The sequence below is a fragment of the Serinus canaria genome, chromosome 1A (genome assembly GCF_022539315.1).
Source record: "Serinus canaria isolate serCan28SL12 chromosome 1A, serCan2020, whole genome shotgun sequence".
NCBI lineage: Eukaryota > Metazoa > Chordata > Aves > Passeriformes > Fringillidae > Serinus > Serinus canaria.
In genome coordinates this window covers 31618364-31641935 of record NC_066314.1, presented here as the reverse complement: position 1 = coordinate 31641935, position 23572 = coordinate 31618364, and the positions used below count along the sequence as shown (strand labels likewise).

The window sequence follows — 23572 nt, the reverse complement described above, 5'->3', positions numbered from 1 at the left end:
TTGGTGGTTTTTAGAATGGTAGCAAATCAGCTAGAAATACACAAAATCTGCAGACCTGTCTCAGAGGTGCCTTTCGCTGTGTACTCAGTGTGAACCAGGACTCTTATGAAGCAGTAGTACTTTCTCTTGGTTGCTTGCCACAAGTAGGTGTATTCTATGCTTCAAGCGAAAGCCTTTTGATGGTGATTTTCTTTGCTCTTCCTTAGGTTTAATTCTCAGTTTACTGTTAGGTAAGATGCAGAGATGTGAAACACAGACAAACTTTCTAAAGCCGAGTGCCATGAAAAAGCAGAGCACAGAGTCTGGATTCCCCTGTCGTGCACAGAACTGAACCTTCCAGGTCAGGGTGGGTAGTGTTTTCAACACCATCTGTTGTGCCTGGCTATGCCAATGCAGTACTTTTTGTGACCAGTAACCTTACACAGTTTGCCACAAAAGAAAATGGAATGTGGATTTTGGTTTTAGTCATCAACTTTTACTCTTACATGAATTTGTATGTGCTTTCAGAAGGCCAATTTTTTTAAGAAGCTTAAGCTTACATGTCAGGAGAACTCACAACACATGTAAGATGTTATTTAGGATTCTGGCTCTGAAATTTGCATATGAGAGATGACTGGTTTTTCAAGTTCTGACCCAGAAATATGCAGGTAACTTTGCTAATCTTGTATTTCGAGAGTGTAAAAGCACTAATGACCCTGGCACTCTAAGAAACTTCTGTAGATTGTGTTGTGCATTTAGTAGCTCCTGGTTATTTTTTCACCATGCATTTAGAGCAGATTCCAGTTAGCATATGAGTAACATCATGTCAGTCCTAGTTCTTTTGTTCTGACATCTCTTTTGGCTCCTGGTGCGATTTGGCCCGGTTTTCCAAAATGTTGATCCTGAGTCCAAATGTAACTTTGTGGGTGGTACATATGTCAAGGCCTAGTTCAGTATTTTTGGACAGCAGTAGCATTTCATAATTCTTTTGAAATGAAAAGAAGAAACAAAGTTAACTGAAAAAAATGCAGCTAGATCTAGCTGGGCACAAGCTTGCCTTTTCTACTCCCCACTGCTCCTCCTGTTTTTCCATTTGGAAAAATAGAGGCTTACGTGGCAGAAGCACTTAACAAGCTTTAGGCTCATTCGGAGCTGGAAGCAATAGCATTGCCTTGTCTTTATAACCTTTCTTGTCATGCCCTGGTGGCTACCAAAACCTCCTGGGATGTGGACAAGGAAGACAGAGAGGAGAGGGGAGAGTTGCAACACTATGTTGTTAAAGCAGTGTGCTGGGCTGAATTACACAGAGGGCTGAATAAGGCCGTGCTGGCACTAAAAGAGTCAAACCACCCCCTCAGGTTCTCTGTGTGTCTGTGTTTCATATACCTACTGCCATATTATGTCTTTATATACAGTAAACAACAGTATAAATGCAACTTTATTACATAAAATCAAGAGAAATAGTAGCCTGTAGCCTCTGTGAAATAAACCCACATACAAAATACAGGAGGTTTCACAGGGCATAAATGAAAATTAACTTTTTATCTTCTTTCCGTCTCCCCAGTGCAGTTGCTGAATTGTTAGCTGAAAATCTGTGCTTCATGCTTCTCTTGCAGTAAACCACACATTAGTATATTATTTATTCTGTTTCTCTGGTAATGCAGGACACAGGTACTTCTCTAGAGTGTCCCGGGTTGCTTTTCAGTGTGTCTGTGCTACCTCCGCTGCTGTGGTTGCAGTTCTGAGCATTGTTTTTTGAGTGATGGTAATTTTTCAGGCAATAGCAACATCAACAGAAAAAGCGCATTTGAGATGAGTTTGACACCCAAGTTCTAAGCCCAAGAGGTGACAGGCTATGAGTAACCACAAAATAAATCACTGTAGCTCTCTGGGCCTCCCTCACTTAGTTGCACAGCTTCAGGAGGTCACAGGCTAGCCAGCTGCTCTCCCTGATCTGCTGATGGAACAAGTTAGCTGCAGCCCTTGGAACACGGCCTCCCCCAGCGTCCTTACACCGAGGTGTCACAGTGCAAGGCCTGAGGGACAGTGGTTTTTTAATGGTTCCCTGAAAGAAGCTGTACTCAGCAGTGGAGAGGATTCTTTTGAAGGACACTGGCCTAAATGACACTTTTTTCCCTTCTTCCTAAAGCATAGTCAGTGGGAGGTGTTGTGCAGGAGAATATAAGGAGAAAAGTGGGGGGGGGAAAGCTTGGTCTCTGCTTTTGTCAACTTACAGGGCAGTGTAAAGTGTGAGGGCTTTGGTCTTAAATAGTTGTGGTTACCTTGCAGATAATATAGTCTGTGTGTAAAGAATGGGCTTGTTTTTTCTTTTAAAAAGGGGGCTGCAAGTGGTTAAGCCATATCATCTTAGTTTTGTTTGCTGTTTTAATAAATATGTACAGCAATGTGAACACCAGTAGGAATGGTTGTCTTCTCAGGCTTGTGGCTTGATTAGTCATTTGACTGATGCCCACAATGGACTCAGCTGATACCCATTTTCTTGGTGGCAGAGCATAACTGGCTCTATGCAAGGCATAGTTTCAGTGATGTTTTCCCGGGTCTTCCAGTACTGTAGGTTTAGTTGGAAGCTTCGAAACATGTTCATGAGTAGTCAGAAATAGTACATTTTTTTGCTCTGCATTCAAACCAGGATATCCAGCTTGGTGAGTGAGGCAGAGATATTTGTTGGGAATAAAGGAAGGAACAAGAGCAAAATCCATGACCAATTCCTCCTTCCCAACTAAATGTTGTTCCAGGTTTTAAACATCAGGGAAGTATTATCATGTTGGCTACATGTAGTAATTTGTGCCTCTTTGTTTGGTTTAACAGCTAATTTATTTGCCCTCCCCAGTGCAGAATTCCATTTGAATGCCTTCACTGTATTGTGTCTTAGAAAGATGGCCAGATATTATGGTTGTATATTCTAACATTTTCTTGACTTCATGAAGGACCCACTACTGTATTTTGAAAACCTCACCTAGATTCATTTTGGGATTTTTATATATAGTAATATTTTTTAGTATTTGAGGGGAGCCCTCCACTACTGTTTCTTCTATGAAATTTAATTGCTTTTATCTTTCTTCTTGGTCCTTCCTCACCTCCAGAACTCTAATATGATCCCTTTCTGATTACTGGGAAATTTAAAGGTGGAGCTTAAGTCTCTATGCAATTCTCAGTAAGTCTGAGTCTCTCCTGAGTGATGCAGCATGTACAGCACCATTTATTGATCCCAGGCCTGTGCCATATTTTGGTGAAGCAGGGGGCAGTTTGATTACAATATAGGATATCACCCTTAATTTTTAATTTCCTGCTGGTTTATGTGACAGCCTGGGCATTGCATAAATGTGATGCCATGTGACTCCCTGGAGCTCAGGCAGCCATCCTGGAGAGCTACACAGCAGGAGTTGGCAGTGGCTGGCAGGGGATCTGCCCAGCACCTTCCCTCCCCCTCTGGTTTGAGCACTCGGGGTGCTTTTGGCGTCACCCTCAGGGCTTTGGGCATGGATGGGCCAGGAGGGAAGCACAACATGCAGGGAAAGGCTGAGGAGGGATGACTTTGTGGTATGAAGGGAAGCATGCCCCTCTGGGGCAATGCACCTTAGCTAAAAAGGTACCAGCACCTGAGCTCAGGCATGTATCATGCAAACCACAGGACTCTACAGCTTATGAGAATGACTGTCATCTTCTGTTGTTGTTTTTTTTTTATTTCTCACTGGCAAAATTGCTAACTTTCTCACCTCATCAGTGTCAACAGCTGGATGTGTAAAAGGTAGAGTACACAGGCATGCGGTAACCAGAATCAGAGCATGAGCATTTACTTCTCTTGTCTCTTGTCTATGGGAAAGCTGCTGTGAAATGTGAAACCTCTGACAACCTTGACTGTTGCAGTCAGGGTCAAATGAGCACTAAATATCCTAAGACTTCAGCACTTGAAGCTTGTCTGGTTTCTGTGGTCCTGGAGGGTGAGAACAGGATCAGACAGCTGTTTCACACCCTGTGTACATGTTCTGTCATTGCTCACGTTTCACATCAACAGTGTCAATCGAGCATTGGTTAGTTTCTTGGGTTTGGAGTTGTTTTGTTTGGGTTTTCTATTTGGTTGAATTTGGGGGTTTTTATGACATTGTATTATGGTATAGCTGGTACCACATCTGACAATATCTTACCTGATTAGGATGTTATTCCAGTTCACCTCTTTCTTTGCAATCAATAGGAGCAGACTGGCATGTTAGATGTATTCCCATCTACACTTTTCCTTTTGATGAAATGGATAACAATTTACAGATAACCTTCCTGCAGAAAAAGAAATTTACATCTTGTTTCAAAGACAGAGTCCCTAGGAAAAATATTTTTTTTTCTCCCCCCCATTTTTGAAATCACAGCTGCTTGTTTCAGGGCACTGGGTCACTAACTGACTACAAGCTTCATAAATGTTGTTTGTCCTCCCCCCACAGGGCATACAAAACCATTGAGGAAGATGACTTGAAGTTTCCTCTTATATATGGAGAAGGCAAGAAGGTGGGCACATTTGCTTTCCTCAGACCAAAGGAAGAAGGAATTCTGTGCTGTTTACCATTCAGTTTAGCCCATGGCAGTCCAGTGTTTTCTACTCAGTATCTCTTTATTTTATCGTTTTGACAGCTTGAAAGAATATCTTGGTTCTGTCATAAATCAGTCTCATGTCTGGGGGGTGGTGGGAGAGCTCAACATAGTAATAAGCATTTTACAGCAGTCATTTGTTGTTTAGTTTGTTTTTGTTTTTCTTTCATTGTAAATAGGCTACAATGAGACTGTCGTAAGTAACTGACTTTAAATGTTCCTGTTTTATTGAAAAATAACTAGAACAAAGCAGGAAGATATTTAATAGTGCTCTGAGATGCAAAACTCTAATTTAGGAAGAGGAGGGATCAGAGCAGGATTTGTAAAGTATAACACCTTTGGCACTAGCTGGAGAGGATAAGGTTATGTGAACTCACTGCTGAATTTTCCTGATGTGTGAAGGCTGATAGTTGAAAGGGAGAAACACAGTTCTGTTTGTTATGCTTTGTTTTCAGCTCTGTGATTAAGAGCAGTGAGATCGCTAGCGTAGTCCCAGCAAGCTTAGCTGGATCCAGCAGTAGGATCAATATAAGGATGCAGTGGTGTCAGTTTGCTGATATTGGTATGCTTGCTGTGTTTCTAAATAGTGCTCCTCTGCTGCATTAGGTTCTTATCTCAATGCAAAAACAGACACTCTTCAATATTAGTTCATGTTTTGAAGGTTCAGACCTGCAGCTTATCTCTGAATTTCGTTAGGTTTATAATTATTTGCAAAATGTTTCATGCACATCTTTTTAATTTACTTTCTTATGGCCCTGTGGAGCCAGGAGTCACTGAGGGGAAATGATTCTGAGTCAGTTGCTCCCTGTTAGTGATGCTGAGCTCCCTTGCTCAGAAGCTGCTATGGCTAAGCTTGAGTTTGGGGGAAGTGACCTGCAGAGCACAGAAAGCAGGGTTCCCTGGGAGGCTGAATGGCTGGTCAGTCTTTGGAGCAGCTTTAATGAAGGAGAGCCCAGAACCTCTTGGGACACCACTCATGTCACAGAGGAAGGTGCTGGCAGAAGGAAATGGTAGATGTGAGGGAACTGCAGACCTGCTATAGAGTGACTCTCCCTAGAAGAGAGCACTGTGGTCAGTGCTGCTGTCATGTGTGTTTAGCAATTTAGGGTGGCCTTTGGCACTTTTCCCTGGTAAAGGGAATATACAACAATATGTCAATAAGAAGATATCACAGATTCGTTATCTGAGTAGTTAAGCTCCTTGTCCTCTTTATAAAACCTTCACTGACAGTATAATTTGCTGAAGGAATGCTCTCATAGACTGGTGTGGACAGTGAGGTGACTGGGTTATGTTTCTGTAGACCCAGTGCCTTAGAGATGGTGAGTGAGATGTGGATGAAAACAAAGCTTGGAATAAGAATAAAAATTGAGATGGGGATGAGTGTGAAAAGCTTTGATGTTGATTGGCTGTGTTAAATGTAGAGTTTCTGAGAGAGAAAAGGGAATTCATCCCTAACTGTAGCAGTTTCAGAGTAGGAACGTTATCTCATTCCTTATTGACACAGTCCATGTAACAAGATTATATCCCACTGCTTTTCTTTATTTCCAGGCTCGGGTTATGGCAACAATTGGAGTGACCCGAGGACTGGGAGACCATGACCTGAAAGTGCACGACTCCAACATATACATCAAACCTTTCCTGTCCTCATCTCCTGAGGTAAAACAGCCAAAGTTCAACTGTCTGATTTGTGAGAGGGAAATAAATTTCCTTAATGTGTTTATTTGCTCTTCTCAAATCATCCATTCTGACTGTGATCCAGTCCAGGTAACATGCTGCCCTTTCTGAAGGTGCAGCATGATAGTAACATCCACATAGTAGGAACGAAGTTCATAGTGGAGTCTAAGTTCCCCAGCTGTGTGCTGATTGCTCCACATCCCTGAAGAGCACTGATGATTCCTTCTCACTCCCTGTGCTATGGTTATCCCAAAGCCTTGTCATTCAGTGTGACCGACACCCATCTCTCCTTCCACCTTCATATCCAGCTCCCATAAAGCCCTAGATCATGCTGCCTTCACAGAAGATGTAAATCTGTGTACTACAGAAGGGATGTCTTCCACAGCAGAGTAGTATCCTGCTTTACACAGAGGATACCAGATCAATTCTTTAGCAGGAAAATACCAAGAGTCATAGGAACGGTTCTTTATGCTTCCATCTGTCTGCCCCTTAACCTTCAGTTCTTTTGGTAGTTTTGTGCTAACACCAAATAATGACACTCTGCATTCCCAAATGATGGTGTTAGGAGGAGACTATGTGGTATTTAGGTTAGGGGTAGTTTTAAATGCCTCCTTCATTTTGAATGGACTCATCACAAGCAATTCCACACACTTTTTGACCACTGGAGACCTTGGCAGTGAAGGATATCAAGCCTTCCAAAGGGATTTAAATGTATTTGTTAACAAGGAACATGCAAGCCTTGCTTTTTTTTCTCCTATTGTAACTGCATTCCTCCTGTTCTTACATCAAGGAACAGATGTCACATATTTTTCGTAAAATATTGAGCAAGGGCAAACCATCTGATGACAGCACAAAAAGAGGCAGCTTTGCTTCCATGGCCCAAATGCTGAAAACTGTCCATTGTCAACTGGATTGCCAAAGTTTTAACCATACCCAGTATTTGACCTTGAGTTTGTTGCTTGCTATAGCAGTATGAGAGAATGAAATCACACAAATAACACCATACTGGTAGGAAGGAACCAAATTATTAAATAACCCTTGCTTATAACATCTCCAAGGCAAATTTGTCGTGAATGTTTCCGGCTGCTCAAAGAATCACCAACAAAAGTAGGTTCAATATTAAAATGAAAGCACAACAAAATTTGTTGGCAGGGTTCACTCTACTACTTACTAGATTGTTGGAGCTTACAGAGAAAAAATTGGACTGAAATCTAAAATCAATGAATTTAAAACTAAAGTTAGCCAAAAATTATCTATGTGGGAGCTGAGGACAAAAAAGCTTAAAGGTAAGGAAGAAGGATAAGGGAAAGGTTAAGGATAAAAAGGAATAAAGAAGATCCTCCTGTTGAGTTACAAGGTTCAGTGTAGACCACCTTGCCAAACTTTTCCCCGGACTTGATCACCCATTTAGTCCTAAAGGTTTTAACAACACTTAATCAATAGTTGAATTTAAACAATTTAGCAGAAGATTCTATAGAATTTACTGTAAGCACAAGAGTAAGTTACTTATAGGCTTAACTTACAAATCTAACATATTTAAGAATCTAACAGTGCAACATTCCTAGTACCTTTGCTATAGCATATTCACATTCATAAGTACACAGACCTAAAAGAGTATGTACACAGCCTGCTGTGGTCCAGGAGAGCTCAAAGGGTCTTACTTGGACCCACTGTTTATAGGCTTGCATGAAAGTTTGCTTTAGCCATATTAATTTTCCATTCTGGCTGCAATTTGGGTGGTAACTTTCTCTGAAACTTTGATAACTTTGTTATGATGTGGTTCCATTTGGGTTGTTATTCAGGTAAGAATAAGTTTCCAAGGTTTTTTGAAAAAACCAGGAGATGTTAGACAGCACAAGTTCCTGGGAGCAGAGACACTCAGCCCAGGTGTTGTTCATCAAGGCCAAGGCCTGACAGCATTTCTGAGATCATAGTCTGGCCTGAGGAGAGGCAGGGAGGAAGGATGCACCACCGCAATCCACCCCACAACTAAAGGTGATCTGGCTTACTCCACAGAGTGGCGGTGTGGTCCCCTCTCGCCTCTGTGCCTATAAACAGTGATATAAAATGTTTATGTATTTAAATTTATTATATATAAATTATATAGTAAAATTCCAATTATAAAAATAAAAATTTTAAAAGTGCTTAGAGAACCCAGCCCTAAAGAAAAGAGGGAGATCTACAGACAGCCCCTTCTTCATGTTTCCTTGCTATCAATTGTGTTCTTTCCCCCTTTGAATGTGTGATGTCCCTCACTTCAGACCTGCTCCTGTTCTCCTCAGCCAGGCAGGCAGGAGCTCTGCCCTCATCACTATGATGGATTTAATGCCAGAAAAATGATGCAATTCCACCTATTTATTTCTCTTTCTGGCTTGCTGAGATCCAGTGTTTCTGGGGTATGTAATGGCTGCAGCACAGCATCGCAGCAATATCATCTCTGCCAATTGCTGCCGCAGTGTTTGTGTGTGTCTATAAACCAAAGCTTCTCATGGGCTTTTCTGATTTGTGGGGAATGTGTCTATACATGTTCAAATTCTGGAATGTGGCATCCAGTTCGTATGCTAGCCACGTTTCAGGATCTCTTAACTGCTTTGCAAAAGGGAAGCAAAATTGGCTTTGTTTCCACATCCTCCTCACAGCTAAATTCAGCAGAAATGTATGAGGGCAGGAGGAGGAAAGACAGAGCACCAGCCACCTTAATTTAGAGATATTGGCAAAAAAACCCCCGAGTATTATTAGGAAGTAGCATATGCTCCAACTTGCTTTCTATTGCATCTCCTCCTCTTAATCATCTCTTGCCTCTCTTCCCAGAGAGAGCCACAGTGCTTTAACTCCTCATGTTTTTCCTTGGCTTGTTCTGTCCAAACATGGGCAGTACACCTTGCACAGAAACTGGCATTAAGAAACAACATCTTTATTCTGCCATCTGGGAGGCTTGGCACTTGGAAGCAAAGGCAGTGGTGTCAGACAGTCATATTTGGTCCCTGTGCAGCACTGGATTTTGAATTGTTTATACAGAGGTAGAGAAGAGTAATGTGTGGTTTCCAGACCTGGAAAAGGGGAGGCACAGGAAATTAAGGCACAGAGTGAGTCGTGACAGAGGGAAGATCCAAGTCCTCTGGCTTTTGTTTCTGTGCCGTAATTGCAGTGTTCTTTCTCGAGTAAGGGGCAGTGTGGTGAGTTTTCTGAACATTTAACTTCCAGCGTAACAAAGTTCTGGTATGCCATATCCACCAAAATTTAGCTCAAGGAAAGGTAAACATCCTTGAGACTATATCCAGAAATAGGCATATAATAGTAATTTGAGGGTGGTGTGAAATAATACTTTGACAGAGTGCCAGGCTATGGGAGGAAAATTCATGCAGCCAAGACTGACAAATGTAATCAGTATTCACTGGCTCAGCTGTTATGAGACCAGATTTGGAGGACTTCTGCAGGTTGGTGAGCTCTAGAGATTTGAACCTTTTATAATGAACTGGAGTAGCACAAAGCAGGCAAGCCATGGCTGAGGCTCTCTGGCATGGAATTAATATTTATTTTTCATAATGGAACAGTTAATTTGAAAGCTTTCAGCAGGAAATTCTGCTTTTCAAAACTTAGAGCGACCTTGTTGTAGCTGAAAGGCAGGATTTCATCCCAAAATTTTTTGAAAGGCAGCTCAGCCATTTGGTGAGGAAAGATGTGGCTCTGATGGCAGCATTTGGCCCTTGCCAGCGAGGAACCCAAAGCCAGCCATCAGAGTAAATGATAAGAAGGTAATGAAGAAAAATTTTTGTTATTCCAGTGTTCGTAAAATCTTTCTGACAACTACACAAATATGCCAAGGAGACCATTTTAGTTTCATATCTACCTTCTGGAGAAATCCTCAGGAATTACGCTGTCCAAAGGAACAAGTAAGGCAAATACATAGAGAAGCACAATATGATCAAAGGGAGTCAAAGTGGCTTCTGGAAGCACACATCACACTTCAATGGCTTCAGGTCCTTGAGGTTATGTCGACAAGAGAATTAAAATAATAATAATATTAAATGCAGTTGATGCTCTTGCATGAGCACTTTGATTCCTCAGAACATTTGAGAAACTGCTGTGCATCACAAGTTATTAATATAAAAGATATGAAGCTACAGACAAAGTGGAAAGTTGGCACAGTCTACTGGAAATTGGCTAACCGGCAGGAAACAAAGGGTGGCAGTAAAAAGCTAAAAGGAGATTAATTGGTGAATGCTGCAGGGAACAGTGTTGGGACCCACTTTTTATTATTTACATATAAATTACATGGAGAGTGGTATTGAAAGATCTCATCACTTGCCAGGAAAGCTGCACTGGATAACACTGCGCATAAAAGGGACAATACAATTAAGAAAGGGCTTAATTTATTGAAGTAGCTGGGTTGATCAATAGTGCAGGCGAGTGAATGCAGGCTGCTGTGTAGCTGGAATTCCCCGGAGGCTGGCTGCTGAGGAGCACCTCTGATGGCTGCAGGCAATGTCACTCCATTGTGAGCGGTTTTCTAGCCAGAGGGACTCGCGTTGGCTGCCTCTTAAAAACAAACCTGGCCAGTGAGGCACAGCGCCTTCGCAGGGCTGCCGTGCTCCTTTGCAGCAGCCAAAGGCAGGGTTTGTCTGCTGGGTAGATCTGTTTGAAATGTAAATAAAAACCAGCCCACCTGTTTGTTCATTGCTTGCCCAGAGCAGCTTTCTCAGTGCTCTTGACTGCATGTAGGTAATATGTAATATGAGAAACAAATACCTGGATTGAAGAAGGATGTTATTTGACAAACTGCATAATGCATGTTCAGAAAGATGTGTATGACTACGGGCCCTAGTGGTGTGTATCCGCTGTTACCTGTCAGCAGATCTGTAAGTACTACTCAGGTTAAGTAGTAGTATTCTATCTGTAGGATATAAGGGTAGCCCAGTACTCATTGCTGTGGCTGGCTGTGCTGCTGAGGTTCTTCTGCTTGTTCCTTATAGTTTTTACATTTTGTGGTTGCTGATGTCAAGTTCAGCTAGTTAACAGGTCAGCTACTTTACATCAATAAGACATCAGCAGGTGGGAGAAGTATGGTGACCAAACTTGGCTCCTTCCAGGGCTCCCCTGATATTCCAGAGAGATTAATTTAAATGAGTGAGAAACTCATTCTTCACACCAAAGGGATTGGTAGGCTGGAGGGAGTTGCTGAGAGGGCTCTCAGGACATCATGGGAGGCCAAGGACACAAATTCTATGGGGCACTTTCAGGAGTGATATCTGGCTGCAGAAGCAGCGATTCACAAGGAAGAGACTGAAGATTCAAGATGTCATTGTTAGGAAATTTGTCAAGAGTGCTGCACCAGTTAAGGAAACATCTGCACTGCCAGTCATTGTCCAGCCAGTTGTCACCTGAAGGAGCATGATTCTGTAGTGCTGCTTTCTGCAAACTGTGAGCAGCTTTGTGCAAACTTGTGCACAGACAGAACTTTCCTTAAACCTCACTCTTTACTTCCCTGAAATACAGCTACAGGAAGGAGGCAGTCATTGGGAATGTTTACTCTGGAATCTAAAAAATTAAATAGTCATTTTTATTATAATCATTGAACCACCTTTGTTCACATAAGATTTAAAGGGCTGTGGGTTCATTGCTGTTTCAGGCACTTAGGTAATTCCCTGGATATCTCCTCATACTTCAAAACTGTGGCATATCATACTCTCACCTTTTTTGTGCAGTGTGCTGTGGGTGCTGCACAGTGTGGGATGTGTGTGGAGTGGGTGCTCAGTGAGCCCTGCTGGGCTGAGCTTCCATTCCACGTGCCCTGGTGGTGCTGCCCAGCCTGTTTGCCTCCAGGAGCTCTGCTGTCACACTGCTCCAAGCCAGCTGAAGGCACTGGGCACTGCTGCAAGAGACCCTCATTGGCCCAAGAAAGAACTAGAACAAAGGTGCTGGCAGAAGAATGAAGGGTTAGGAGCTGGTTACTTTCTGCACCTGGACAAGGCAGTCTTTGAACATAACCTGACCCTGCAATAGACTGGACAGCTCTAACTCTTTTTTGTCAGCAACATATTAGGGGCACCTACAGCTGTATTTAAGAAATCCAAGGCAAGACACAAAGAAAGGACTTAAGATAACTGGAAGGCAGAAAAAATGCATTTCATTGAATGTTTTGTTGAATGCCTGACTGGTCCTTATATGCAGCAATTTTACATCAATTGCCCCAAGCTTGGCTCCTGTAACCTTGGCACTCTATTTTCCTTAGCCTGGGATGAGGGGTGAGCCTAACACCTCCCTGTCCTCTGCATCTCTTCTGACATTTAGTTTCTTCTCAACATATGCCTTTCTGCTGGAGGTGCCCAGTTCACAAAGCTTGTCCTTTTAGGAAGTACCATACCTTATTCCTAGATTACACAATAAATCAGTGAATGCTTTTTTTTTTTCCTTGTTCCCCTAAAACAAAAAGTATTCTTGGTAAAATGATCTCTTCTTGATGTTGCTCATGGACTGGCTGCAGATAGCTTTGAAAAGTTTCTCATCCATCCCAGTGCCACTCCTCAGTCAGACAAAAAGGTTGATTTCAGGAGTATTCCAGTCAGTGATGCATGGTTTTGCTTTCCACCTTCTTCCCCACCTAAGCCACAAAAATGGCTCCTGTGATGTAATGTGTCTTTTGGCTCAGCTGGGATGTGCTTTTCCCAGCACAGATGTTTGAAGCTTGGTTAGCCCTACCAGAGGCTTGGTGCTGAGTGCATCCCTGAGCATTAACTGTGATGCTTTCTCAAGTATTTGCTGGTCCCCAAGAGATCTGACCAGAACATGTGCTGTATATTGATGGTTGTGTTGGCCAACTCAGCCTCCACACCCCAGTGATTTCTGAGTTGCAACTGTGGGCTGTTAAGGTTGAAATAAATTCTGGGAGAGAGGGACTACGACAGCTACTGATTTCTGTACAGTAAGCTTGAGATGAGAGCTGTGCTGCTTATTCTATATGCTGTCTTTTCTATATTCCCACTCAAGTCTGAATAAGCAGATATGCTCTAATGAAGAGAGTATCTTGCCTTGAACTTAATCCTCTCCAAAGTCCTTATTCAGCTGCTACCTTAGATAATGAAGTGAAGGTTACATTTTACAAATGACCTTCTTGTGCTTTTGAGTGAAAGGCGAACTGGTAAGGATTAGCAGTCAGATCTAGGTGATTTTTTTTTTCCTGTGGTACTGGTTGAAGTCCCATAAAAGTGTAATTACATTAAAAGGTCCAGGCATTTTATATGCATTGCCTGCTCCATGGATCCTGAGGGGAGAGTGCACCATGAAGGAGAATAAAACAGCTCATATTTTCTTGTTATGCCCAGTGCTTGTTCTGACTAATTGCTGTTAGTGGAGTCCAGGGCTGGAGCAGGGTGCATGATGAGGTGCACAGTTTCTGAATTTCAGTATAGGTGATCCTTCCCTTCTGTCTGCCTTGCTGTGGTTGTTACAGTTCTTTCAAATTGTGGTTGTGGCTGTGGTAATTAAAGTGCTCTGTGGGTGCTTCCTAATGGCTCCCCATCACAACCTGGGAATTGCAGGCATTTCTCAGCTGGAGTACAGCATGTGCTGGAAGGGGAGTTACACCAAGCTAAAGGCTTATGGCCTTTGCTTGCATTCTGGCTCGGCTGATGGCCCCATAGCAACCCCCACTGTGACTGCCTCCACCACTCTCAGGCTCTCTGGGAAGAGGATGGTGGAAGTTGTTTTAAAAGGCAGGCTGTGGAGAGGTGCCAGCAGTGATCAGACTGACTAGGGCTGCAGACAGACAAATTGAAGTCAGTGGGTATTTTAATAGTGCAAATAAGCTTCACTTTTGTGCAGATCCTGAATCGGTCTGTAGCTACTGAAATCCTTACAGATACATGTGACTGGGCAGTTTTTCTGCATTTCATGGAACCGCTCACTTGCTCAGGCAAAACTCAAGTGCAGCAGCTGCCACAGGTTTAGAAAAGTGAATGCAATGCAGGCTGTCACACAGGCATTTCCAAACATGCAATCTGGCAGGCTTAAATGGATCAGGACAAATAGTGAAAACAATTATTTGTGAATATTTTATTAGAAAATATCAAAAATTCATCAAATAAATTATTCAGCTTCCATATGACTATTCCTGCCAATGACAGGGAGGAGCCTCATGCACTGAAGCCAGGCTGCCGGGTGGGGGAGGCTTCAAGTGCTTCTGGCATCAGGCAGCAGAGTGCCTTAGAGCCTGGTTTTGGAACACTTGCATCCATCCCACCTGGGGTTAGCACCTGAGCCATGCTGAGCTGCAGCAGGAAGGGCTGCTATGTGGAGGGCTGAATTGGAGACTCCACCAGTGCCACGGGAGATTATGTCAGTGCCCTGGCTGAACCTGATAAACTCACAGCCAAACTCAGCAGTGTTTCACAAACAGGTCTGACAGTCGCCGCCTTCATGAATGTGCCTTGGGTTTTTTTCTTTTAGGTGCGAGTCTATGACCTCCTGCAGTACGAGCATGGGCCAGATGATGTCCTGATCCTAGCTACTGATGGACTCTGGGATGTGCTGTTAAATGAAGAAGTGGCAGAAGCTGTCACTAACTTTCTACCGAACTGTGACCCTGATGACCCCCACAGGTTCGTGCTCATCCCCCATTTTCTAGCTTCTCCATAGAGGAGCTTTTTCTGGTAACATATTTTTGTTGAAAGTATGATATAAATAACATTTGGGAAATATGCAACACTTACAAGAAGACATTTTCATAGGCTGGACAAAGCCTCTACTGCAAATGTGAGCAGTTGGAGCAGGGGCTCCATTATAACTCAGAAATGCCTGCCTTCAAAGGAGTAGGTGTGGGATCACAGTATCACAGCATGGGATCCATTCTGTTTGCTTTATGAGGTCCTGTGAAAACTGTAGGAGGCTGGGGTCTTGGAAGAACATGGCAACAAGTCTCTCATCTGACAATTCCCTAACACTAAAGATTGTTTCTCAGAAGGACATTCTCAGCCTGTCCCTCTCTCTCACTGTGTATGTATATAAATACTGCACAGTGTGGTTCCCACTCATTCCTTCTCATGGTGTGACCTTTAAACCCACCTTCCACAGAGGGTGCTCAGTGCTACAAGCTTTCCACATTTTGCAGGACAGGTATGGTGACAAAACGGTGGGAAGTCTGACTTGTATTTCATTTCATTAGATCCTGCTTCATTTCGTCATTTTAATCTAGCTCATGCTCTTCATTTTTCTATCTTTATCACATCTCAGATTATCAGTTTCTGTCCTCAAAACATACCATCATGCAAACAAACAAGTTCCCAAACAACCACCTAGAGGCTTCCTGCCTTGAGTTTGTCCATAGGTTTGTCTGCTACTGAGTTCAGTGTCACTGTGAATTAAAACATTATGCCAGAAATCAGATGAGAAGTCTGTTGCTTGTAAATGGGACTGTGAAAGTGGAAAGAGCTTTATTTGTTCTTAGGGACTGTTCAGGAAGGGAAGCGTCAGCCTAGGGTGAGAGCAGGGAAGGGGGATTTTACACATCCCCAGTTGGTCTGTAGAAAGTGGAGTTTCAGAAATAGCTAAGACCCATCTCAAAATGCTCTCATATTTCTAAGTGATCATCTTCACAGGGTCACCCCTGTTCATCAACAAACAAGATAACTGGGTATGGACACCTTGACAGTGACTTGGGTTTTAAAGGGACAACGCCTTCAAAATAACTCAACAGCAGTATTTTCCTTCTCTGACACTTAAAAATATGGAAAGCAAAAAGAGGTTTTGCTGCAATCATCAGGAGAATGGATGATTGATGATTATCATGAAGCTGCAACTACAATATTTTGACTTTGCCCATCTCCTTATGCCAAAGATGAGGTGTGGTATGAATAACAGCCCTGGGCCATCTCCACTTCAGCAAGACATGCAGCTGTGTCTGCCCTCTCTGGGAGGAGATCAGACAGGATCAGCAAAGGGCACTTCCAGGGCATCTGGCAGAGTGCTATGCAGATGTGCCATTAATTTAAGGTAGGAGGAGATGGCCTAACCAGTCGCCTTTCAGTTATTCCCTGACACCATTCAGAAATACTGCAGTGCTTTTGTTCTTGTTCCTGCACCCTTGAGATTCTTGCAAAGGCACCTGTAACATGCAATACCTCTGTCCTGCTCTGTCTCCATTCTTATCTAGTATCTAGGAAAGGTTGGCCCTGCCCTCCATCCTCACCAGTTACATCTGTTGAGAGTATAGGGTGTGTTGTGTCTCCCTTGTTCCTTTTGGTCTTTACTTTTTGGTCTTTAAGCTGATGGTGATGGCCATCATGATTGCTGCAGTGGGAAGCAGGATTCATCAACCTTTTTGACTTGTTAGGTGAATTATTTCATCAATTATAGAACACTCAGAGCAATGAGAGACACTAAAGGAAAATTGTATTTTCTTTGTTTTGATTTAGATTTTCTCCTACTGGTTTAGTAATTTTGGGGGATTAGTCACTGTTTGTGCCAGCATGAGTACCACACATTCCAGAGCTAAGCCTGCTGTTTATAACTTAGAACAAACACATTTATTGGTGTTTGACCTACTGGTCATTGAATGGACATCTGAATTGTAAATAAATTTGTTCATTTAAGCAACTTTGTGCCAGATCGTTTAGAGGCTTACAGATAGTGATGGCAAGACATTTCTCATGGCAGCATGCAAAAAGTAATTAGAGGAGTCCCTCATATAGTTTACAATTATATTTATGAAAATTACCTTTGTGGAATTGCTCTGGCTGCTTGGTTGTAAAGAATATTTAAAGGTTTTAAAGTACTGTGTGAGAGGTTCCATGTAATTATTTCACAGTGGTCTAAATGAGGTATAACTAATTTACTGTAGCATTCCAGCTCAAGCTGTGGAGCTGCATTCATTCCTCTCACTAATCAGTGACAGAAAAATCTCCTTTGCCTTATTACAAACGTTGTGTTTAAGGGAAATGTTATCCCAGAAAATGTCAGGTTCTGTGATGGGTGCAGTGACATAATCTGTGGTGAGGTGATCAGCCAAAAATGTAATTTCTCTAGGGATGTAGACAACTTGTCAGAATGTAAGAGACTTGCACCCTGGGTTTGGCAATGCTCTGGTCTTCAGGAGAAGCAGCCTGTGGAGCAGCCTCTGGATCCACCTGACCCAATAGCCTACTTATTTCCTGACAGCAGCATATTAGAAAAGGAAAGAGAAAAAAAAAGCCTAGAAAGGATTTTAGAGCTGCAGAGTACTTATCTGTTACATTATTAGTTCCTTGTGGGAACAATATCCCTCCCATTTGAATTAGAAGTCACTTTATAGCCTGATGGGTAAGAGCTTACAGCCCTCAGCAATGCTCTTGGGACTCCCTCCTGGTGGTACTTACTGTGAGTATTTGTTGCCCACATAAAAAACATTTCTGAATTCTGTCAAACATAGCACATGCCTGGATGTCTCCAAGTGCAGCGAGAGCAAAGTCCTCAGGTCTCTCTTCATCCAGCCATGCAGACACAGCCTCAGGGGATTTGGGCACTCATTTGTTTCAAGAACAGTTCCTGTGTAAGGGCTGTGGTAGAGTGAAGAGGCTGGGGTGGAGCTGGATTTCTTAGCCAGCTCGTTTCTTCTGGGTCTTGTGGCAGATGAGCATTACAGGGCTCCTAGCAAAGGACAGGTGGCAGTGCCACTGCTGCTCTCCATACATCAGTTCTCTAGAGAGGTCTGAAGATGGAGAACTGTAACTGTTTGCCAGCGTCCTTCAGCTGCATGTATGCACATCTACCCCTGGCCTTGGGAAGCTTTTATTTCTCATCCTTCCTTTTGTCATTTATTGTCCCCTCATTTTCCCTCTCACACTCACTAGGGATTTATGAGGATGCTGAGGAGCTCCTCCACCTCTGCTGGGTTTGAGGAGATAAGAAGCTGCTCAGACAGCAGCATGATTCCCCCACCGTCACCATTTCTCCTTCAGTACTTTCACTGATCAATACAGAAAACTTTGGCATAAGGAAAAAGCCTCCATATATTTATTCTTAAAACACAAAAGTTGTATTCCAGCAAGGCTATTCATTAGGAGGAAGTGGATACTTTAAAACTACTTCAGCAGTTCTCTAATGCTGTCTCGACAGCTGAATCCCAATTTCATAGCACTGGAGAATAAAGCATCCAGTAATGGACTGCAGCTACTATTCATCTCCCGGTACAAGAGACTCACCCTATCTCTTCTAGTGCCAAGTTGAACAGCTTTGCTTCAATTCAGCTCCACACAGGAGAGGAATACTTCACTACTGCCTTCACCTATTCCTTTTTCTTTACTTCATTGTGCTGGTTTTCTTGAGTATTTCACAGTTTGTCTACAAGAGAATTTTGTGTTTATTAAAATTCCTTTTTTCTGTCTTCCACTCTCCAAACATTCAGCAGCAAAAGCCAAATACAATCAAAAGCAATAATCATTCCTTTGTACTCCTTAGATGTGGAGAGTCCTTGTTAATTAGAAAAAGCAGGAAGGCAAAGTTTTCTTGCAGAATGATGGGTGTTTCTTTCTTAAATTCTGACAATAGCAGAGAAATCTTTGGGAAATATGTTCTTGCCAAAATTCACTCAGCATCGGACACGCTGTGAATAAATATTTCAGTTTCTTGCTTGCCACATGGAGTCCTTTTGCTCCTCAGCCCTGCATCTGATTTGAGAACTGAGGAGTGCAAGTATGTATGGTTGGTTGTTTTTCCCTCAGAAAACACAATTTCATGTTGCATTAGGGCAGTGCTTCTTGTTACATCCTGATGTTCTAGCTCGAGGTTGTGGCACAGACTGAACTCAGAACATGTGGGCAGTGCATGTGTGTATGCAAGCATGTGTGTCAGATTTCATATCTTTGGGCCCTTCTTTTACTGCTAAAGTAAATAATTTGTCAAAACTAGTGAAGCCTGGAAATTATATCCCTCAGCAGCATTAGGAACAGTGGGTGCATTGCAGCTGTACAACATTACTTGAACTTGGCATCAAACCTTTTGAGTAATCAAGCATTGGTTCATTTGCATTGAAGAAATCTTTCTAGTAGAGCAAATAGATCTACTCTTGATTCAAAGGAATCCTCTGAGTTCAAGGCATCAAAACTCTAGGCACAAAACATAACTGGGTTTTTTTTTTCTTCTTTATCCCCAGAGACTGAGTAAAATCTCTATGATAGAAATTATGACTTAATAAGGAATTCTGTGGTGAAACGTTCTAAGGTTAGAAGAGTCCTGGGTAATTGATAAACCTAAACACATACACAGTGCTTCTGATCAATAGAGATATTGTTCTTTCTACACGTGAGATCTGGGCAGATAATTTCTGGTCAAGGATCCTCCCTAGAAAAGAGGGTATTGAAATGCAAACCCTTCTTGTCCTTTCTGGTTTTGGGAGCACAGAGATGTGCTTGCATTCTGGAGGGCTGTGTGTCTGGCTTCATAGAGCCCTACATCATCCTGGAGATTGATACTTACACTTTTATTAAAAACACTACAGACTGGGGGTTTTTATCTTGTCACTCCTTAAACTATTCAGTTAATTTTAATTATCAAATCACAGAAAAGCTTGCCTCCACCCAATCAAATTCAAAACCTCTTGGCCAGGTGTTGGGCTGATGAAGTAAAACACATGACAGTAGCTGTTTACCCATAATGAGATTTCTTTCAGAGGAAACTTCGAAGTGAGTACACAGATGTGTTGATGTAGTAACAGCAGGAAGGCAGTAAGGGAGAACAGGACAGAGCACTGTCTATGCACCTTTTGGACTCTCTCAGACACCCTTCTGCCCCCAAGCAGCATGTGGTAGTTTTTCAGGACAGAAAAATATCTCCCATAAATCCAATGCCACTTAGCCCAGAACAGGCTGGAAGTTTTGAAGCAGTGTGAAACTTAGTATTTCACTAAATTAAGCATTTGACCACTCACATTCATGCAGTTTTCACTGAACTCATAAATGTGAAAGAACTGTGGGACTCTGTTAATCTGATCATATTAACTGTAAGTTTCCTTTTCAAGTTTCAGAATAAAATAGATTTAAAAGTCATACCTATGGTCAAGAAAACAGACAAGTTAGTCTTAAAGTGAAATTTGGATTTTATTTTTATGCTCTATTACTTGCTGTCAAATTACTTTGTTATAGCTCATTTCTGAAATAGTTGAGCCATGTTTACCTTCAGGTGTGTCATTGAACAAGAGTGTAGTTTTCAACAAGTAGTATTATTGAGGTCTTCAATTTTTCAGACTACTACTAGAAAGCCAATTTGTTAAGGCAAGCATGTTTAATATTTTTCTGAAGACTGGTGAAGCCAGGCATTTAGAACAGCCAGTTACTTTTGATCAAGTGGTGCCTGTCAAATAGCTTTACATTCTTATTCAGGAACTGTCACTGAACTGGAAGGAGTTGCTTTGTACATATGCCCTGGTTGGTGTTTCTCAAACACTGAGAAGCCTGTCTTGGTAGGTCCCAACATTAAATCTGGCAGGCAGCAGGCTGTGCAAACCTGCTGTGCTGATGGAGACCACCCTCCCTGGCTGCACTGTGCCTTTTCCACAGGTACACGCTGGCAGCGCAGGACCTGGTGATGCGAGCCCGGGGGGTGCTGAAGGACCGGGGCTGGCGGATCTCCAACGACAGGCTGGGCTCCGGAGACGACATCTCCGTCTACGTCATCCCTTTGATCCACGGCAACAAGCAGTCGTGAAAGGAGCACCGAGAGTGGTTATAGGATGGGCATCTTTTTGGGAAGGGCCTGTAAGAGACAGTAGGGTTTTGGTGGTCTGACCAGGACACTTCCAGTTGATGTAATCTAGTCAAAACTAATGCTGGAGGGGTATTTTTCTGCCCAAAAGGTAGGGTTCTGCACATATACTGTATATGATTAAAGATAACCCTTAAGATTCCAATTTCCCTACAGAAGTGGTTTTGGTGCTTAACAGGAATGGGATTTAAATGCTGCTAGCATATTATGAATTCTGTCATCCCTCTAGGTGGGGTGGGGAATTAATTTTTTTTCTCAGTTTACGATGTAGCTTGGAAGAGCCATTTCAGTTGTGAAAGTAGAAGTGGGTATCAGAAGCCAAGGAGGCTCCTGAAATATACCCCCAAATATTCAGAAGGGGGCTTGGGTCACATCTCATTTAAGAATATAGATATACATATATGAGACTCAAGAGTTTTCTTTCAGAAAGTTGTATTCATGACTTATCTATGGGCAACTTCAAACTTGTGTAATCCTTTGAGCCCCCATTTTCCTCTCCTGTCTCTTCTTCAGTAGACTATACCTCCTGTATTTTAGTAGGAAAACTGAAATTGGTTTCAGTGTAACTATGCCTGTTTACTGCAGCTAAAAAGAGTCACCTGCAAAGTTTTCCAGGAGAAATAGGTCACAGTCCTGTATGGCAGAATTTGTTCTGGAGTGAGGAGTTACTTGTCAAGATTTCTTGTTGTGTGTACACCATGATTATACAGAGCATGCAAACTCAGGTTTATGTGATGTTTACCTGGAGGCTGTGGTTGCTTTGGGATCAGAGATTTACATTCATTGAATGGTTCTGCCTGCTTTATCCTGTTGAAAGGATCCCTGACCATAAAATTTTTCCATCAGTTGAGATTTAGTAAATTTGTTTGGGCTCCTGAGCATGTTTTCAGTTGGACTTGTACTTGAAGTAGTGGTATTGTTCTCATGAGCAGTTTGGATACACAGATAGTGATCTATTTCAAAGGTGTTTCAGTTCTTCCTGCCTCATTTATTATTCAGTATACCTTCACCTGCGTGACTGCAGTGATCAGAAAGGGACAGCTTAAAACTTTCTGTTCTCTTGGCATTGAGAATTGTACTCAAGGATCACAAGATGACTGTGACTGATACAAGCCCTTGGCTTGCTTCAGCTCTTTTCTTAGCAGTGATAATTTAGATAAAGAAAATCTGTGTAAAACATTTTTGACATGAAAGCAGAAGTCCAGGAGAGAAACAAGTGAGCAAGTCTGCAGCGTAACCTGGCTGCCTAGTCCACGCAGGCAGCTCTCTTAATTCATTGGCAGGAATTTAAGAGAAAACAAAATCAGAAAGTTCTAGCATACAGGCAGGTATATTGGCTGGGGAGCCAGCTTCCACCTGATTTGTGCCCGGGCCACATTGGTGTGGAGCTGTTTGTCTGGTTTGTACTTCTTTGATAAGAAAAAAGACAGGGAGCTGACATCACTGCAGGGCACTGACTAGGGAGCTCACAAACGTTGTGTCCTTTCCAAAAGAGAAAGAGCTGCTGTGCCCTGTGCAGGCTTTCTCCTGAGCAGGCGTGGCCCAGAGCCGCCAGTTCTGCAATTTATGATGTGCTGTGTAAACATGGCGCAGCCCGAGTGCGGTGCGCCTTCCCAGATGCTGTATTTGACTGCATCTGGAAGTACAGTTGGGTGGATTTAAACTACTCTTGCTCCAAATCTCTACACCCAGAAGAGTTTCAGGATGAAAGCGGGCAATGTGGAGAGTGGAACAGCTCAAACATTGCTGCGAGCTGCACACTTCTGGCCTGAAAACTGTTCTATGAGTTCCCTGAGTACCCCAGTGCCTCAGGTGACAAAGCTGTACAGAACATGGATGTTTTACATTCTAGAGCTTCAGTATAAATCATTGGCATATCTGATTACGTGTTTTCATGCTTTTTTTTCTGATTTTTTTTTTTTGCTTTACCTCTTTTTCTGTGTGCATCTGAGTGAAAAGAGAGGCTTGGAGTCTAGAATATTTTTCATATGGCCCCTCATATGTTTTAAAGTTTAAGCAAGAGATCTTACACCTTTTTTTGGCCTAATAAACTTATAAACATGCTTTTCATGCTCTGTGTAACTCCTGTTTTCTCCTCACAAATGCAGTTGTGTAGTCCTCTAGCAAATCAGATCCTCTTTGACAAAGAAATTAGTGCTGGCAAAGCAAACAGCAAAGACGCTGGTGCTTGCTGATACCAGCTATAAGCCCAGGTGAAATATTTCAGTGCTGATGCACTGTTGGTCTTCGTTTGGTAACATGGTGTCAACACACATACCAGTTGCTATAAAACCACTGAGTTCCACTAGTGTAGTGGAAATAGATTTCCAGTGTTGCATTTGCCAAAATTTGAAAGTGAAATTTCAATGGCAATGGAGAAGGCACCTTCTCATTCAGGGGTGTTTTTAAACGTAGCCCTGAAGAGATGGGTTAGCAGACTGCATGTCTTGGTGGGAGCAAACTGGCAGGTGACTTCTCAGAGCATGATCTGTTGGGCTGGGGAATCAGCCTGCTCAGTGTTGCTCATCTTAGGCATTGCCATCAGTCAGGAGCTTCTCTGCAGCAGCTGGGCCCAGGTTGAGTTACGCTC

The 23572-nt window shown here is 42.6% G+C and overlaps 1 protein-coding gene across 1 annotated transcript in view; it reads left to right on the top strand.

Moving 5' to 3' along the window:
* PPM1H (protein phosphatase, Mg2+/Mn2+ dependent 1H) overlaps window positions 1-23045 on the top strand; it is a 127281-nt gene extending 104236 nt beyond the window's left edge. Inside the window, exons 7-10 of the mRNA XM_050969695.1 lie at window positions 4434-4497; window positions 6127-6234; window positions 14698-14849; window positions 20778-23045. Coding sequence (XP_050825652.1) covers window positions 4434-4497; window positions 6127-6234; window positions 14698-14849; window positions 20778-20925 — 472 coding nt within the window. The 3' untranslated portion in view covers window positions 20926-23045. The remainder of the gene's footprint in view (window positions 1-4433; window positions 4498-6126; window positions 6235-14697; window positions 14850-20777) is intronic.
* The last annotated feature ends 527 nt before the right edge of the window (window positions 23046-23572 follow it).